The 13,699-nt window shown below is 60.6% G+C and overlaps 1 protein-coding gene across 1 annotated transcript in view; it reads left to right on the top strand.

Moving 5' to 3' along the window:
- Positions 1–13,699, top strand: part of CASKIN2 (CASK interacting protein 2) — an 80,452-nt gene that overhangs the window by 63,087 nt on the left and 3,666 nt on the right. The window contains exons 3-20 of the mRNA XM_035893369.1: positions 5,324–5,375; positions 7,235–7,332; positions 7,440–7,585; positions 7,733–7,828; positions 8,717–8,847; positions 9,068–9,176; positions 9,300–9,408; positions 9,689–9,783; positions 9,864–9,981; positions 10,229–10,470; positions 10,601–10,631; positions 10,796–10,917; positions 11,394–11,475; positions 11,588–11,682; positions 11,909–12,019; positions 12,133–12,234; positions 12,479–12,617; positions 12,936–13,699. Of these exons, the coding sequence (XP_035749262.1) occupies positions 5,324–5,375; positions 7,235–7,332; positions 7,440–7,585; positions 7,733–7,828; positions 8,717–8,847; positions 9,068–9,176; positions 9,300–9,408; positions 9,689–9,783; positions 9,864–9,981; positions 10,229–10,470; positions 10,601–10,631; positions 10,796–10,917; positions 11,394–11,475; positions 11,588–11,682; positions 11,909–12,019; positions 12,133–12,234; positions 12,479–12,617; positions 12,936–13,699 (2,642 nt within the window). The remainder of the gene's footprint in view (positions 1–5,323; positions 5,376–7,234; positions 7,333–7,439; positions 7,586–7,732; positions 7,829–8,716; positions 8,848–9,067; positions 9,177–9,299; positions 9,409–9,688; positions 9,784–9,863; positions 9,982–10,228; positions 10,471–10,600; positions 10,632–10,795; positions 10,918–11,393; positions 11,476–11,587; positions 11,683–11,908; positions 12,020–12,132; positions 12,235–12,478; positions 12,618–12,935) is intronic.

Here is a 13,699-nt window from a genome sequence, read left to right on the forward strand (position 1 = left end):
CTTTCCCTATCGAAGCGGGTGAATCTCTTCTGAACCTATTGGGAAACTGCACCTGAAACAGCTGGTTTGCTGGGAGGCTCTGCCAGGAGGAGCCGGGTGTGGGTGGCCGCAGTGAACGGAGTGCCTGTGGATGGAGGGGCGACACGGAAGGGTGATTCCTGCAGAAGAGAGGTGGACGTCACCTCTTTGGGTCTCGATTTTGCATGAGACATTGAGTCTCTCCCAAGCCCTGGCATGAACCCACCGTATGCCGAGGCAGGGCCACCCCAGGCCGTTGGCGCAGGTTGAGGCCGGGCAGGGCAGGTCGGGTGAAGCTGCCACCTCTTGCCATCTCCGCCTCCAGCCCCAGGAGGCTGCCACCACCATCAGCGACTGCTGCTCTGTGGGATCGCAGCTGATTAGCTCCTCCAGCTGGTTTACTGGCTTAGTGGTGACAGTCCCCAGGAGGATTTTATTTTCCCAAGAGGATATGTGCATGTATTTGGTGTGTCCAGAGCACACGGTCCTTCTCCCACTGCCTGGGGCAGCAGGGTGGTGTTCCTGCAGTGCCCAGACAGAGCATCCCTGTGTGCAGGGTACTCGTGGCCAGCGGTGCAGGGATGCTCAGGCTGGATGTTGAGGGATGCTCATGATACAGGGATGCTCAGACCTGCAGTGCGAGGAGGCTCGTGGCATGGGGATACTTGCAGCCAGCAGTGTGGGGATGCAATTTCCCAGGGAAAGGTGAAGGGACAAGGGTCTGTGACACAGGCCCAGCAGACAGGCATACTTTTTCAAGGCATCTCTGGCAAGGAGGTGGGTCTCCAGTTATAGTTCTGTCTGTCCCGCACAGAGACAAAGGCTTGCAGTGGAGGAGCTCTGCTGTGGCCACGCTGGGTGGTCAAAACTGGGAGGGTTACAGCGAAAACACTGCTTTCTGGAGCCTGACTGTACATGTGAGAGCCAGGGCAGGAGTCTTCAAGGGGTGTTTTGGGGGGTACATGGGATATTTGGGCATTTCCTTGCTCAGCTAAACCCAAGTGAGCATTGTGTCCCTCCTTCGCAGCGAGCGGTGAGCAGTTCAGTGCTTCCAAGGGACTGTCTCTCTCCAAGACCTCAGGACGAAGCCCAAGGGTGTCCCCATGGGGTCAAGGTCTCCGGTGAAGGGCATGGGGCGACGCAGGGTGCCTGGTGTGCTGGCACAGGGGGTGCAGGCTGGGCTGGGTGAGGACCTTGGGGGTTAAACATGGGTTTGTGCTGGGCCAGCTGCCAGCGGTGCGGGCGAGGTGCCCGCCCTGGCCGGCTGCTCCCCAGGTGCCCTCTGCACCCCGTGGGGAGCTCAGCCTGGCCTGGCATCCTCGTCATGGGGGCGCAGCCCAGCCCCATGGGGAAACTGAGGCGCAGGGTGCAGCATGACAGAGGGGACTGCTTGATCGGGGGAGCTGGTTGGAAACTTGCCAGCGAGGATCCAAAAGGCCAAGGGCTGGCATTTTCCCCCAGAGCCAGAGCGTGCCACCGCTGAGGGTCTCGGCCCTGTCTGGCAAGCGTGCGGCCATGCTGCCTTTGCCGTGGCCAGCGTCCGGCGGAGCATGCGAGCCCTACATTTGTAAGCAATTTGCCGGAGCGCTCCAGAGGTGCTTCCCGCCTGCTGCTTGGCAGCCAGACGCTGCACAGAAGCTCACTGGCTCCCTCGAGGCCTCGCTCAGCCCCGGCCCCGCGCTGCTGAGCCTCATCCTGCCCGGGCAGGCGCTGGAGAAGGCTCTGGGGGGGCAGAGCGGGGCAGGGGCCGGTGGGACCCCTTGGAGGGGTTGTGTTGGGGAGTGGGGCCGAGCAGGGGGAACCCATGGCTGGAGTTAACCCTCGGGGTTTTCCAAGCCGTGTTTTCCCCTGGAAATATCTCCTTCAGGGCTTTTTGCATTTCAGCACTGGGTCCGTGTTTTTCTGGGTTCATCTTCCTGGGATGAGTGTGCTCGCGGCAGGGAGCAGGGGGTGGGGATCAGGCCCGTGGGTGCCCCCCCCCCAGTGCAAACCCAGAGGAGGTGACAGTGCAGCTGGGAAGGGTCTGTCCGCCCCATCCCAGAGCTGTGGCTGGATCAGCCCCGACCCCGCAGCCCTTTTCCAGCCCGGCTCTGCGGTCTCCCAACCAGAGCCGCACCTCCAAACCAGCCGGTCTGGGAGGGCTGTGGGATTGGGAACGGCTTGGCCCAGCCTCTGCCAAGCAGCAAAATGCCTGGGTGGGAAAGGCTGGAGAGCCTGGAGCTGCCAGGGCACCAGCAGGGAGAGAAGGGGCTGAAGAGATGGGGAGAAAAACGGGGGAATTGGTTAAAAGAACCGAGCACATGGATGGAAGGAGGAGGAGGGAAGCATCCCATCTCCTGCCTTCCTGGCACTGCGTCCCCAGGAGCATGATGGGGGCTGGTGGCACCACCTTGGCAGCCCTTGTGCTGCCCCGTTGCCTCACCCCATCCCCGTGCGGGCTCCCTGCTGAGGCGGGGCTGCCTTTGGGGTTGCTTTGCTGGCCCCACGTGCTATACAGAGTAGGGGTGTGCAGCAGGATGGCGCTGGCGAGGGGGTCCCGGCTGCCTGCCTGTGCTCTGTTTTCCCCCTCCATCCTCCCTCCACTCCTCTTTGCTCATGCCTTCGTGCCTGCAGTGCCAAGGTGCCTGGCCCCTTTCCTACCTGCGCTTTACCTTCCAGCCTGCCTGCAAACCCTCCAGCTCTCCAAGCAGCGATTTACCCAGCTGCAGACCAGGGGTGAACTCCTTCCTTTCCTGCCTGAAGTGGGTACGAGCATTATTGCATTCACATTCAGGAAGAGCCCCAAAGGGGATGCTGCTCCCGACTCTACTTTTTGGGGCCTGCTACTTTCCCAGCCACCCACACCGTGTCCACATGGTCCTGCCCTGCGTCCTGACCTTGCTGGGCTGCCAGACCAAGGAACTAATTTGAGGAATGTTGCCCAGGAGAGGAGCAGACGCAGGCATTTTGCCGTGCAGATGCTGACAGCTGCTTTTGGGGGTCAGGGAGCGGGCAGGGACACCCACCATGTCCTGGGACACCCACCGCATCCCAGCCCTGCTTACTGGACCCCACTGGTCAGCCTGGTCCCCTTGTAGGAGGGGGAGGGATGAGATTTTGGGGTGACCTCTCCCTCTTCAAATAGTGGGCATTGCTCAACTCCAGGACCAGCCCCTGGGGGGCTGTGGGATGTTTCTGCATCTTTTGGATGTGCTTGTGCTCAGTGGGCACCTCCATCCAGCCCGTCTCTTCCTGGCATCGCCCACCTGGCTCCACTCTGCTACCTGGCTCACAGGGTTCAGCCTCTGCCCCTCCTGCCATGGGTAAGGACCCCTCCTCCTTCTCCTTTTCCTCCTCACCCTTTCTCATCAGCAAAACCCCTGGCAATTTTTAGCTGCCGTTGATGGGAGCAAACCTGGATTGGCCTTTGGTTCCCACCGCACAGACCATCCTTTAAAAATACCTATTTATAAACCCAAATTAAAAGGCAGGGGGCTGGGGGGTTGCTTGGGGAGCAGGAGGTGATGGCTTCATGGGCATTGCCTGCAGCTTACTGGAACCCTTCATTTATTTTTAATTTTATCTCAATTGTGTCCTTTGGAAAACCCCCAGCAGCAAACGCTTCCCAGCCCTTCCTGCTCCTTGCTTGCGGGATCCATCCCAAGACTTTCAGAGGGGCAGGGTGAGGCCTTTTCCCACCGCAGCCATCCCTGTTCCCGGCTCTGCTGCACACCCAAAGTGTGATCCTGGCTCTATGGAAGAGGCACCGCAGGGCTCAGTGGTTACGGTCGCTCCATGACTCAGGTCAGAAGTGGCTGGTTCACAAGTGAAATGTTATTTGTTTCTGGCCAGCGGGGCCAAGGGAAGCAGCTTGTCCTTGATAAATACCCTGGATCCTGGGCTCTCAAGCAATACGGGGCTAGAAAGGAAAAGCAGGAGCTCCGCAGAGCAATGGCTTTGGGAGCTGGTTCCTTTGGGAAGGGCTTTCAGGGTAGCAGAGCTGCTCTCTGGTGCTCTGAAGAGGAGCAGCCCCTGGAAGAGGTAATTAGGGTGATCTGGTCCTGATCCCCTCAGCTGTGGCAAGTCACGAGTCCTTCACCAGCAGCCACTCCAAGCCCATTTTGCATTAATTAGGCTGTTTACAAAACACTGTAAATTGCAGTAATGAACGCACTGTTCCTTGGTTTCCTTTAATTATACATTTGCATGATGAATGAGCCGGCCCCCTCTTCAGCTCTCCTTTCCGGCAGAGGGGCCACACAGCAGAGTATGGCTTTGTATGGGATCTGCCATGCAAGGGGGGCAGAGGCCTTGGGAGAGGAGAAAAAGAGAAGGGAATGAAGGAGAAGGATGAGGAGAGGGAGCTGCAGCCCAGATTTGCCCGGCTGCAAGGGAGGGGGCTCCTTCCCCAGGACCCAACCACGTTTCAGTGGGGTTTGAGCAGCTGTTTTACCCCGGGCTTGGAGCCCGGCTCTTGGACTTTGATTTTCCATAGGAAACAACACAGAAACCTTTCAAAGCATCTAATCCTCCCCAGCTCGGCGATGGGGCTGCCTGGAAAGGCAGAGGAGGAGCGGTGGCATTTCTTGCCCCCCGCATACCTTACCCTTTCTTTCCCTTTTGACTTGGCGGATGAATTCCAGAGATGTTAATCCGCTCTCAACCCTTTGGTGAAGAATAAAATGTCCTCTCTGTGTGGGAGGAAGGAATTCATTCGAATTAATTGTGGGAAGGAACAGGGAGCTGGGGGCGCGCGTGAGGCTGTGCCGAGGGTGGGGTGAGCATCCTCCGCCGCTCAGTGGTCCTCGAAGGGGAGGGAGGGACGGGTGGGGGGACGGGGATATCCAAGATGGCACAATCCTCGCATTCACAGCTGGAGGCTTCAGCCTCTGCCCCGGCCGTAAAAATGCCAACCATGTGGTCTGTGGGCCAAGCCTCAGCAGCAGTGGCGGGCACAGGGAGCAAGTGGGGGGTGAAACAGCCCTGCTCAGCAGTTTCAGGGTGTTGCTGCCTATAAAGGGGAGGTAAGTACCATCCCACCGAGCCAGGGTGACAGGAGCTGCGGGGTCTGACCCATCCCAGGGGTGCGCAGAGATGGGGCAGGAGAGATGGAGGGACAAAAGGGTCTGAGCTCGAGCCGGGTTAGCCCATAGAGGGTTTGTGGAGGTGAAGATGGAGTGAGAAGAGAGGAGAGGCTACTGGGATGGGCCAGGTGCTGTTCTGCGCTCTGGGAGGTCAGTGTGGCTGTGGGACGGGGTTCGCCTGGGGTCCCAGGGACGGCGCGGGCTTTGCCTCCTGCCCTGACCTTCTCCTCTTCTCTCTGCAGAGCTCCTGGGGTCTGCCAAGCGCCTGAACGTGAACTACCAGGATGCGGATGGGTGAGTGCTCCCCAGGCAGGGTGCTGGGCACTGCTGCCGCCAGCATGGGAGGGCTTGCTCTACCCAATATCCAGTTGGTTCTGCAGCTTTGGGTGTCATAACGCTTTTGAGAGTATCTGCTGAGCCCTGGAGAGCACAACATCTGGGCTGGGGTTAAAAGGGATCGCAGCATGTCCAGCTGGTGCCCCGTGTCCCAAGTGCTGGCTGAGGCACAGAGGAGCACCCAGCCAGCCCCAGTGCCTGCACGTGCTTGTGCCTGTGTTTAATATCCCAAGAGCAAAATCCCTTTGTTTTGGGGGGGTGGGGGGGTGGCAGAGAAAGAAAAGCTGAGGTTGCCAAGTGACCACAGCATATTTCTGTAGCTCATCACTTCCAAAATCCAAGCGCTTAATAAGCTGGGTACTGAGAGTTAAAGAAACCACAAAGACCCATAAAATAAATAAGCATGTTATTCTTATTGAATTAAATCTGACCCATGAGTTATTAGCATTGTTTTATGTACTGTTGTTGTACCTAATTTCTACATGTTTTCTTTTCGAGGACTCTGTAGGAGGAGGTGTCCGTGATGAGTCCTAACAGGCCAGCGGGGGGTTGAAAATGTGCAGGATGGCTCTGTCTTAAAATAATACTGTGCAGATGGAGCTTAATAGAAAAAAAATGTAATAATAGAAGCAATGATCTGATTCTGATAAGGCACAGGGCTTGTGCTCGGGCAGCTCCAGGAGGGCTGCTGATGGGAACGTGGGTAAAGGGTTCATTCCTCATCAGAGGGCTACGTGCGGTGTGCAGGGTATTAACTGCGAGCGGCACGTTGGGTTTTGCTGGGGCACAGGACGAGGATGGTGGGGAGGCAAAACCCATGCATGGGGACGGCAGCGTGCACGCTCCTGGGAGACCCATGCTGCTGGTGGTGTCCTCGGCGTCACCTTGCTTGCGGCTTCAAGATGTTGGTGTGGGCAAGCGTGGGTTTGTGCAGCCACCTCCAGGGCAGAGTTGGCCCCACGGGGATACTGGGGGTTATCCCCACAGTGTTGGCTCAGGGACACGGCAGCTGCATTGAAGGAGGGAGCAGCATCCCTCCTGCGATGCCTAGAGACCCTGTACAGGGATTTGGGGGTGCCCAGGGACTGCAGGTTGGGAGGAGAGCTGTGCTGGCTGGGCTGCATCCCCAGCATGGGGCTGGGACACTGCTGAGTCCACCAGAGCCCCGGGCCAGCGCCGTCTGGAGCTCCCCGCGCCCCTTGAAGTGGCACATGGGCTAATCCCCGGCAGCGCAGGGACCCTTCCCTCGGTCGTGGCGCTTCACGTGATGGCACGGAGGGAGCGCCGGGCAGACAGGCCCCTTTCACAGCCCTGAGACACAGGGCCCTTTCATTAGGGGCGGCCTCCCACACTGTGCCGTGGACTCCCGGCATCCCTCCTGGCACGGGGAGGGGGCGGCTGGCGGAGGGGCCAGGAGTAGCCATGGGGCCAGTGTGTTTGCTGGATGCCGTGAGCAGCGTGGCTTCGGGCTGCCTGGTTGCACTGCAGAGAGGAGAGGAGAGATGCGTCTCTTTCCATCCTGCCTGCTTGCCCCCTGCACAGGTCAGGGGGGTGAGGGACCCCTCTCGCTGGGGTCTCAGGGGCTACACGGGGTCCCTGCATCCCTCACTGAGCCCTGGGGCGCAGACAGCATGGGGGGATTTATCTCTGCTTTGCTATGGGGAAACTGAGGCACCGGGAGTGGGAGATTAGGAGGGATGTAGCCATGAACAACCGGTGACCGGCCCGGCCCTCGGCCTGTGTCCCTGTGCAGGCGGGGACTGTAGGGACAGCATGGCAGGGACTGGGGCTGGGCTGAGCCCTGCCTTGTGTTGCAGGTTCTCGGCGCTGCACCATGCAGCCCTGGGTGGCAGCCTGGACCTCATCTCGCTGCTGCTGGAGGCGCAGGCCACCGTCGACATCAAGGACAGCAACGGTAAGGGGTGACCCCCAAGCACAGCCCTGTGCCTCCGGCAGCTGGCTCAGCCCTCTGAATGAGGCTGGGGGCCCCATCCAGCCCTGCTGAGCCCCGTTCCCCCACAGGGATGCGGCCCCTGCACTACGCAGCCTGGCAGGGGCGCGTGGAGCCGGTGCGGGTGCTGCTGCGTGCCGCCGCCTCCGTCAACATGGCCTCCTTGGACGGGCAGATCCCGCTGCACCTCTCTGCGCAGTATGGCCACTACGAGGTGGTAAGTGAGAGCCCAGCGCCACCCACGCACCCACCCCAGGTCTCTCTGGGGGTGCATGGGTGGGGGCAACTCCTGTCATGCCGGGCAGGAGGGAGGCAGGGGGGTGGAATGGTGCTGAAATCCCTGTACCACATTGCTCCCCCGCAGTCAGAGATGCTGCTCCAGCACCAGTCCAACCCCTGCCTCATCAACAAGGCGAAGAAAACCCCCCTGGACCTGGCCTGTGAGTTTGGGCGGCTGAAGGTGAGCACTGTGGGGCTCTGCTCTGCACCAGGCACTTCTCCAGGGATGGCTCTGGAGCCCGCTGGCTCCTCCAGGAGCAAAATGCTGGGTCCGGCCACAACTGCTTCTCCCTCCACCATGAGCCTCGGAGCCTGGCAGGCAGCACCCGCTGCCTCCTGTGGTGGAGCAAGGCCAGATCCTGAAGGTGGGAGCTGCAGGTTTTGCTCCTGACTTTGTGTCAGGGCAGCGTCAGGCTGGGAGAGAAGCCAGGAGTCCTCGCTCTCGGTTCCCCGCAGCCTCCCCCCACCCACCCCAGCTTTGCTCCCGGTTAAGTACAGATAGGCTGAGCTGGCTAATCCCCGCAAGCCCTGAGCGCCCGGCTGCGCTCGGCTGCTCAAGGTCCCTGGCATGGCTCATGGGGACAGGGCTGCCCCGTGCTCTGGGAGACCCCAGCCCAGCCAGCACCACCCCACTGGGCTGGGCTGGAGCGTGGCCAGCCAGACTGTCCCATGCCCCACCGGGGAGGGGACCAGGGGGATATTTCCATTTTTGGAGTATCTATAATGTCTGCAGCTATAAACAGGGCAGTAAAAATAACTCGTCTGTGCCTCTGGGCTGCCCTGAGATGCTGAGAGTCGTTCTGGGCTTGGAGAGACTGGAGGTTTTTAGGGCTTGGTCTGAAAAGCCCGATTATGGGAAAACTATTTCTGGCTGTTGTGACCTTTTACGGCCCCTCACGACAGTGTGGCCTTGCCAAGCACTGGCCGGCTCCAGCTGAGCCCTGGAGCTGTGGGTGGAGGGGAGCGGCGGGATGGGAAGCAAAGGGCCAGCCCCCAGGGCGAGCCCCTTGCTGGGGGGGTGCAGGTGGGGGTACCTGCACCCCACTGCTCACCCCTGCACCCCGTGCAGGTGGCCCAGCTGCTGCTGAACAGCCATCTGTGCGTCGCCCTCCTGGAGGGACAGTCCAAGGATGCCACTGACCCCAACTACACCACCCCGCTGCACCTGGCAGCCAAGAATGGGCACAAGGAGATCATCAGGTAACCCCCCTCCAGCCCAGGGCACTGCCCTGTCCCAAAGAAACCCACCACAGCTTCAGTCCCGCTTCCTCCCAAACCCACCTCCCTGCTGTGTCTTCAGTCCCTTGTCCCCAAAGCCTCCGTGGTGCAAGGGGTTGTCCCCTTCCCATCGCAAAGCAGCTGATTGCCTGGCCCTGATGTCTGTATCTTCCTGTTCATGTCTCTCCTTCTGTCCTACCAGGCAGCTGCTGAAGGCTGGGATTGAGATCAACAAGCAGACGAAGACGGGCACAGCCCTGCACGAGGCCGCGCTCTACGGCAAAACGGAGGTGGTGCGGTTGCTGCTGGAGGTGAGCATGGAGGGACAAGCCCCTGGGGCTTGGCCATCACCCCCTTCTCCGCGGTCCCTTTGTCCGCTGTGGGCCTGGCAGCAGTTGCGGGGTCTGTCCCTGACTGTGTCCCCTCCCGGGCAGGGCGGCGTCGATGTGAACATCAGGAACACCTACAACCAGACAGCGCTGGATATCGTGAACCAGTTCACCACCTCGCACGCCAGCAAGGACATCAAGCAGCTGCTGAGAGGTGAGGTGGGGCTGGCATGTGGCTGGGCCGAGGGGCTTCTTCCCCACGGGACCTGCCTGGGGCTCTCAGTGCTCCTCCCGAACAGCCTAAACCAGCCTGGCTGCGAGCGTCAGCATCCCAGTCCCATCAGGCCTGCCCCCAATGTCCAGGGATCGAGCCCTTCCTGCAGTATTAATTTTCTCTTCTCCCCTTCCCTCTTGTTTTCTCCCTCCATCTTCCCCGAACAACTCTCTTTTCCCCTGTGCTCTGGTACCTTCTTCCCTCTGTCCGTTGCCTTCAGAGGCATCAGGAATCTTGAAGGTCCGAGCGTTGAAGGATTTTTGGAACCTCCATGACCCGACTGCTCTCAATGTCCGGGCAGGAGACGTCATCACGGTGAGGCTGCTCCCCACTCCCTGTCCCCCTGCTCTGCCAAGCCCCAGGTACCAACCCCATCCCTCTTGTCCCCGTGACAGGTCCTGGAGCAGCATCCGGATGGGCGATGGAAGGGGCATATCCATGACGCTCAGAAAGGCACCGATCGGGTCGGGTACTTTCCCCCCTCTATCGCCGAAGTCATCAGCAAGCGAACAGGTCAGTGGCTGCCCTGGGCATGCCAGAGACCGTCCCCTGTGTGAAACCATCCCAGCCTTCCCAGCACCTCCTGTTTGACAGGTCCCTGCAGCCCTGGCTAGCTAGAGGGGGAAGAGAAGGACTTGGGTGGGCACAGTGGGTTGTGCCATCAGTGGGGTGGCAGTTTGGGGGGTTGAGGCTCAGATATTTCCCCCCTGCCCTGCTCCCGCACGAGCTCTGACCACACGTGTTTTGTCTTTGAATGCAGGCATGGTTGTCCCCCGCGTGGCGCCCGTGCACCAGCGCCAGGGTTCTCCCGGGGCCCCCCCAGCCCCTCCCGGCGGGCTGCAGCACTTCCCCGATGATTGTCCTCACCAGGCAGCCCCGAACGTCCCAGCGGCCCATGGCCACCCCACCGGACAGGGTCTGGGGACCTTCCCCTGTCCCCAGCCCTGCCTGCGCAGGGGGGCTCGGGGGGAGACGCTCTTTCCACCTCCAGGCGAGGAAACAGCCAGATGAGAGGGTGCAGGTGCAGGGAAAGGAGTTTTGGGAAGCCTGTAGAGCAGCCCCTTCCTTCCTCCCCATGTCCTCTGCCAGGCTGTGTCCCTATGTCCCCTTCGTGCATCCTTTGCCAGCCCAGGTCACCCTGTCTGTGCCGTGCATGCTGGGAGGTGGGAGGGACTGATGCATCATTTGTGGTTGGAGGGATTTTGTGGGAGGCTGGTTTTTACTGGTGTCACTGTGTTGGCACATGGGTCCCTGCCGGGGACCCTGTGCCCTGTGTCAGCCCTGATCCCAGGGCGCTGCTGACGGCCTCCCCGCCTGCCCCGAGCAGCAGGAGACAGGAACAGTGTGGGCAGCGAGGGCAGCATCGGCAGCATCCGCAGTGCCGGTAGCGGCCAGAGCACCGAGGGCACCAATGGGCAGAGCACCAGCATACTCATCGAGAATGCCAGGGTAGGTGCCAGTCCCTGCTCCCCCTGTGCTGCTCCCCCAGGCCTGCCCTAGGCTGGAGATGGAGGCCCAGCACCTTCCTTGTCACCCCTTGCACCTCCTAGTGAAGGAGGGGCTGCAGGAGCTGAGCATCCTCCACCAAACACATACTCACTGCTGGGACTCAGTGGGGAGATGCTCCTGGGGTCCCCCTGGTTGCACCCCCACAGCACAGCTGGCCCTTTCACATGGGGCTGAAGGCTGTGGGTGATACCACACAGCATCTCCACCATGTCCTGTGTCACCTGAGAGGATAAAAAGGGTCCTGGGCCAAATCCTGCCCAGATCTCTTGTGAGGGGCCAGCCTCACTAGCTGAAGCTGTGCCCAGCAGCCCAGTGTGGGACCCCACCCCACACCTGGGGATGTGAAGCAGACCCTGGCACCCACCTTGGGGACGGGGAGGGAAGTCCCTCCTCCACTCACTCCTCCTCTCTCGCAGCCACTGCCCTCCGCCGGCGATGACCTCCAGCAGCACCTTTTGGGATCAGAGCCACACAATGGGCAGTTGACCTCCACATCAGGTGAGGGATGTCCTAACACCATGGGGCCTTGGGGACAGCTGTCCCCCCAGCCATGGGGGCTGCTCGCTGCCCAAGTGCCCCCGTGACCGTTCTCCTTTCTCCTCTCTGTCAGGGCCACAGGGCCAGCAGACCCCAGGCAGCTGCCCCCCTGGAGACAGGGTCTTCTCCCACCAGTTCTTGCGGCCTGAGCAGCTCCTTGAGGGGAAGGTAACTGGGCCAACTGGGGACCTGGTGTGCCAGGTGGGAGGGCCACATATGGGGCTCTCAGCCCAGCTCTTGCTGCGCTGGAGACACAGGGGGACTGGGTCTTGGGGATGGTGGGGACAAGTGGGTCTTGCCCAAGGAGGTCCTGTCATCTTGTCTGGAGCAGCCAGGTCCTTCCAGGCCCTGCAGACTCCATCACGGGCTGCTCTTTGCCCTGTGCTCTCCCCAGGATGCAGAAGCCATTTACAACTGGCTGAGTGAGTTCCAGCTGGAGTCGTACACCGCCAACTTCCTCAATGCCGGCTATGACGTCCCCACCATCAGCCGCATGACCCCAGAGGTAAAGCAAGTTCTTCCCCCAGCCAATGCTCCCTGGAGCTGCCAGCAGTGGGCACCCACTGCCCCACGCTCCCCATGCCAATGCTAACTGCAGCCCCACTCTGTTCGCATTAGGATCTGACAGCCATTGGCGTGACCAAACCAGGCCACAGGAAGAAGATCTCCACCGAGATTGGGCAGCTCAGCATCACCGAGTGGCTGCCCAGCTACATCCCGGTGAGTCCCTGGCATCAGGGCTTCGGTCCAGCACCCTCTTTTCCCCAAGTCTTTTCTCAGAGCCACCTTCCCCCAGGACAGGCAGGACAGGATGGGTGTCTTTAAGTAAATACATGCTGCAACAGCCTGTGTTAATGGGGAGAGACCCCAGAACCAGAGACTTCTGGCCAGGGGCAGGGTGGGGATGGATGAAGGTGCTGCCTGTCCCTCAATGCTCATGGCAGTGTCTTCGTGCTCTTCTCAGGCTGACCTGATGGACTGGCTCAGTGCCATCGGGTTGCCCCAGTACCACAAAAAGCTGGTGAACAATGGCTATGACTCCATCACCATCGTGACAGACCTGACATGGGAGGATCTGCAAGAGATTGGCATCAACAAGCTGGGTGAGTCCCTGCCACCGTGCTGGGGTGGCCCAGGGCAGCCAAGTTTCCCACCCAGGTCCCTACACCCTGTTCTCCCTCGGGCTGGGAGGCGCAAATATGTCCTGAGCACTCATAAAGGGCAGTTCGTGGCTGTCCTTACAGACTCCCCTTGGCAGGCTGGAGCTAGGCTGAGCCAGGTGGACACTGGCCGTAGTTTGTCTCCTCCCACAGGCAGGGTTTGGATAGCCTGGAGGCCTTTGCCCTGGTTGATGACATGACTATGGCTCTTCTTGGCCAGAGCTAACCTAATGCCCCTTTACTGTTGCAACCTTCCTGCAGGCCACCAGAAGAAGATCATGCTGGCTGTCAAGAAGCTGAGAGACCTCCGCAAAAGCCTCAACCAAGCAGAAGCAACTCTGGCAAGACGCAAAGTCCCTGGTGCCCTGGACATTGTCACCATCGAGTCGCTGGAAAATGGGGAGTGCCAGTCCCCACACACCCCCAAAATGACGACCTTCCAGGACAGTGAGCTCAGCTACGAGCTCCAGACGGCCATGTCCAACAGCTGCCATGAGACACTTGGCATCAAGAGCAGCCAGGGGATGTCGCGGAGCCAGGAGAGCATCGGGGTGCGGTCCCGGGGCTCGGGGCACTCGCAGGACAACGTGCTGTCCCGGCACCTCTCCAGCCCCTCGCAGGAGAGCCTGGGCAGCGGGGAGAGCAGCAGCAGCAGCGGGCAGGCCTGCGCACCGCCCCGCAGCAAGGAGAGCCCGGCGGCGGTCACCCCCTGTACCCCTCCCCAGACTCCTAGCAAGGCAACAGCCCCATATGTCTTCATGTACCCACATGTCTCCTTGAAATCCCCAACGGTCCCTTCCCTCCTGGGAGCAGAGCAGCCCAAGACCGTGGCACACCCGTACCCCTCCATCTCCTCCGGACAGAAGAGCAGCCTGCAGACATCAGCCCAAAAAGCCTTCTCCTACCTGCATAGCCAGTGTGGCTCCACGGAGCCACCCACCATGCCGCCCACAGCTGGGACAGCCCCGGGCACGTGGCAGGCCGGGGAGCAGCACAACGGGGGTGAAGGCTTCAAGTACAAGAAG

This window comes from Egretta garzetta, unplaced genomic scaffold (assembly GCF_000687185.1).
Source record: "Egretta garzetta isolate BGI_Z169 unplaced genomic scaffold, ASM68718v1 scaffold34, whole genome shotgun sequence".
NCBI classification, from domain to species: domain Eukaryota; kingdom Metazoa; phylum Chordata; class Aves; order Pelecaniformes; family Ardeidae; genus Egretta; species Egretta garzetta.